At 43.4% G+C, this 3870-nt stretch overlaps 1 protein-coding gene across 1 annotated transcript; it reads right to left on the bottom strand.

Moving 5' to 3' along the window:
- Positions 1 to 393: 393 nt before the first annotated feature.
- Positions 394 to 3291, bottom strand: LOC103374626 (semaphorin-4G). Its single transcript, XM_008304744.1, has 2 exons — positions 3216 to 3291; positions 394 to 2705 (listed from the first exon to the last, which is right to left on the bottom strand). The coding sequence occupies exons 1-2, from the start codon at positions 3289 to 3291 to the stop codon at positions 1738 to 1740; spliced, it is 1044 nt and encodes a 347-aa protein (XP_008302966.1). The 3' UTR covers positions 394 to 1737.
- Between the last annotated feature and the right edge of the window lie 579 nt (positions 3292 to 3870).

Raw genomic sequence — 3870 nt, 5'->3', positions numbered from 1 at the left:
TGAGATTCACCAAAATCACTTTGACATGTCTGATTATATTTCATATAAAAAATAACCTGCTTGCTCTAACCAAATTCTGTAAAAAACAAAATATTCTGCACTCCTCAGCGCAAACGTGGAGCTAATTGCGACTCAGCTGAAACCAACAGCAACATGGCAAAAATTCAGGGAGTTTTCAGATGAACTAAGCTGAACTGCAGGCAGTGTTTACACAGAGTAGATAAGAAGCAAATACAGAAGCAAATTTAAAATGTAATTGTAAAATATCCATAGTATGTAGAGCCACTGATGAGCCACTAGATTGATTTTATTTTATTCAATTTTTGTAAAATTAGTAATAAAAAAAAATGTAATTCTCATTTTTTACATTTTTTTAAGATTTAATACATTATAATTTTGTTCCACTGCACAAAAGACACCTTTGAGTTCTATATACGTCTGGTCATGGTTGTGCGAATTCCACTGAGGTGCAGAACTTTATATTGCTTTGACAAAGTCCACAGTGAGTAAAAATGTGACTAAAGCCAAGAAAACACCAGGAAATTGTTTGGGGTTCAGTGGGTTAGCAGAGAACAGCTGCTCAAGTCTCAAGGATTAGGTGAAAGCGATCGAGCAGCAAAAATGTCGAACAGTGACAGGTTTCCGATTTGAAAATGTGAGAAATTATGACGACCTTTCAGACAATGAATAATCGACTAAGAAAATAATCATTAGTTACAGCCCTGCAATGGATTTTCACTGTAGAAAAACAACAAGCATTTCTGCAGCATAAGTCACTTCTCCTTGTCCATCCATAAGAGCAATACTTTGCGAACACAATGCTTTTGTGACAATAGAGATAAATACACTGCTTCTATTTGAGCTTGTTCAAGCAGATACAGTTTGGACAGGTCTTTGAGTAGTCCTTTAGTTTGGTGGATTAGTACATTTTTAGGGAAGGGCATTATTACTTCTAGTAAGGTGGGCATGCCTCCTTATGAGCCAGTGATTGCTCTCAAAAGCACGAGTTGTTGTATTAAATTTGTAATGATTACCAGCCTTCCTTTTCCCCAGAACTTCTCAAATCAAGCCAGTCAAAACTGTTGTTTCCACCTCATTGAAGTTCTTATTGTACAGTTGCTGATGAGTCCAGTCCAAACAGGAGCATCCTGTGCACGCAGGGAGAAGTTCTCAGGTTGTGAACATGTGAAGTTCTAGGTAGTTTTCCACTATTCCACAGCAGCCTAATGCTTAGTAACAACACACAGAAGACACACTTTAGATGGAGTGTCACATTAAGCTTCAGAGAATATTGCATGAAACTAAAACTTCTTGAACATCTCCTCAGTCTTAAAAATGCTTGTTCACCTCCTGGCCTGATTTATTTCTTACTACCCATGTCCATTGTTGCCCCTTTGCCTTTTTGTGTCATGTGACCATCTTTCACAAGCCTGAGGTAGCATCATTAAGCTCCCTACTCTTTAAGCCGTTGCAGTCTATGGCCAAATTTTTTTCACAGCTCCACTTTTTGAATCTCTGGTTAGTGTTGTCCATCCGTGTTGAAAGTGAAATCATGGGCCATTTGTCATGGGAGGAACACGAGGCTGCACATTTCAGATCAGGTTTAGGACACCACCTGCAGGTACTCTGACACTGGGTTAAATAACAGCAGCGTTTCTTACGACAGTCCCCACGACTACGGGTCACCGTTGGGGTAAAAATAAATAACTGTGGGACGAAAGACCAAGACAAGGCGTCCTAGATGGAGCTCTCATCAGGCTGCAGGTCCAGCTGTGTGTGTTTCCTCTTCTCCAGGATCCTGTTGAGCTCCTCTGTGAAGGAGTGGTACAGTGGCGACATGCCGTCGGGGTCAGCCTGCCGCAGAAGTACGTAGCTGTTCCCGTTCATTTTCCGCAGGACGCTTGGCAAGGTGGCCGACAGCCCATTGGCGTAGTCCATGTTGGGAAGGGGAGGCGGCATGGGAAGAGGAGGAGCCGGGGGAGGCGTTTTGGCTGGAGACAGCTGGCCCTCGCCTGGGACTATCTGCAGGAAGCTGTCGCTGATGTCCCCGAAGGTCGGCACCGAGATGGAGCGACGACTCTGGCGGCCGTTGCAGTGGCTGGAAATGGTTTTGAGTTCCAGATGGGAGCTTCTTTTTCTCTCAGAGGCCCCCAGGACCTGCAGACCCTGCTGGGAGAACTTGCGGTCCTGAGAGGCCCGTCTGGTGCAGAAGCTCACGTAAAGCAGCACCACAGTCAACACCAGGCAAAGTCCTCCGAGAACCGCCACCAGGGAGATGTACACGGCCTCCATGTGTCTGTAGGTCTGGAACGCTGGTTCTGGAGGCATCGGGGCGGGAGGTGAAGGCAGAGGCTGCTCGGTGGGGCTGCTGGTGGAGAAGACAGTCGGGCTGGCCACCGTAGTTGGGTCAGTTGTGACTGTGGGCTCAACGGGGAAGTAGGGATCCGTGTGAACCCTTACTGTGTACAAATAAACCAGCACCGACACGGAGTTCTCCACAGCAAAGCAGCGATAGGAGCCGCTCTGTAGGGGGCGAGCTCCGATGATGAGGAGGCCGTCTGTGCCGATGCGGTAGCCCGAGTTGAGGCCGTATCCCTGCAGCTCCTTGCCGTTTAGCGTCCAGCGTGGCGTCGCCAGGTTGGAGCGCAGTTCACACTGGAGCAACACATCGTCGCCCGACATCACAGAACGCCTCCGATGGACCACTGAGGAACAGAACGAGAAATCGAAGGAAGGGGAAGACAAACGATACGAGAACGTGAGAGAGAAACCATGTCACAAATGCAGCAGCATAGAGAGCGGAGTGTAGAAAGAGATGTCAGGTCACCAAGGTTACGATTTAAAAGTGCAAGCGAGCAACCTGTGCAGTTCCAGCATCGCTTTCCATCACATTTCATAAGCCTCTTTAAATGCAGCGAGCCCTGCAGTGCAGCCAGCATGACCTCCAGCAAGAGAGGAACTGATTAAAATGTGTACACTGGGACCTGGAGGATTGGTCAGGAACATACACCTAATGAAATCCCTTAATAGATACTAAATGCTTGAGTTTTCAGGCAGCGTTGGACTTGTTTAAGCCCCATAATCCATGTGTGAGAGAGTCAGGCAATTAACAGGAAAGGACTGGAAGTAAAATAAAGTATGACACTTTTCTTAAAATTGCCACATGGCCCTGCATAATGGATTTACAGTAAGTGCATGTGTGTTGTAACACTCACCGTTTCCTGAATTCTCCTTACAGCCTCTGACCCCTCTTAAGATATCCTGGGTGAGGTTTGACCTGAAATCATACATTTTTTTTGAGAAATTTGCATTTAACCTTTATTAAAGCTTCTTAGTGACATTAAAAAGCTCTTTCTGCAAAAGCAAAGAATTAACGAGTGAATCACAGATACTGTAAGACAAAGAACACAAAATATGCTGTTCAATTGAGACAATACAAGACAAAGAACACAAAACATGTCATTACGTAAATATAAAACAAATAATGCACAATATGTCACTAAATTAAGAAAATATAAGACAAGTGTACTAAAATTAAGATAGTGTAAGACAAATAACACAAAATATGGCACAAAATTGAGACAATATTAAACAAATAACATAAAATATGGCACAAAATTAAGACAACACAAGACAAATAAAACATATGTCAGAAAATAAAGACAATCTAACATTGATAACAGAAGATATGCCACAAAATTAGCACAATGTAAGATGAACAGCACAAAATATGGCAAAAAAATTAGGACAACATCACATAACGACATAAAATGAAGACAATATAACACAAAAAATGAAAAATATGCCAGAAAATTAGGACAATATAAGACAAATGCCATAAAACTAAGACGATATTAGACAAACAAGACA

The sequence above is a fragment of the Stegastes partitus genome, unplaced genomic scaffold, assembly GCF_000690725.1.
Source record: "Stegastes partitus isolate 25-593 unplaced genomic scaffold, Stegastes_partitus-1.0.2 Scaffold2309, whole genome shotgun sequence".
NCBI classification, from domain to species: domain Eukaryota; kingdom Metazoa; phylum Chordata; class Actinopteri; family Pomacentridae; genus Stegastes; species Stegastes partitus.
This window is presented reverse-complemented; position numbering and strand designations above follow the sequence as displayed.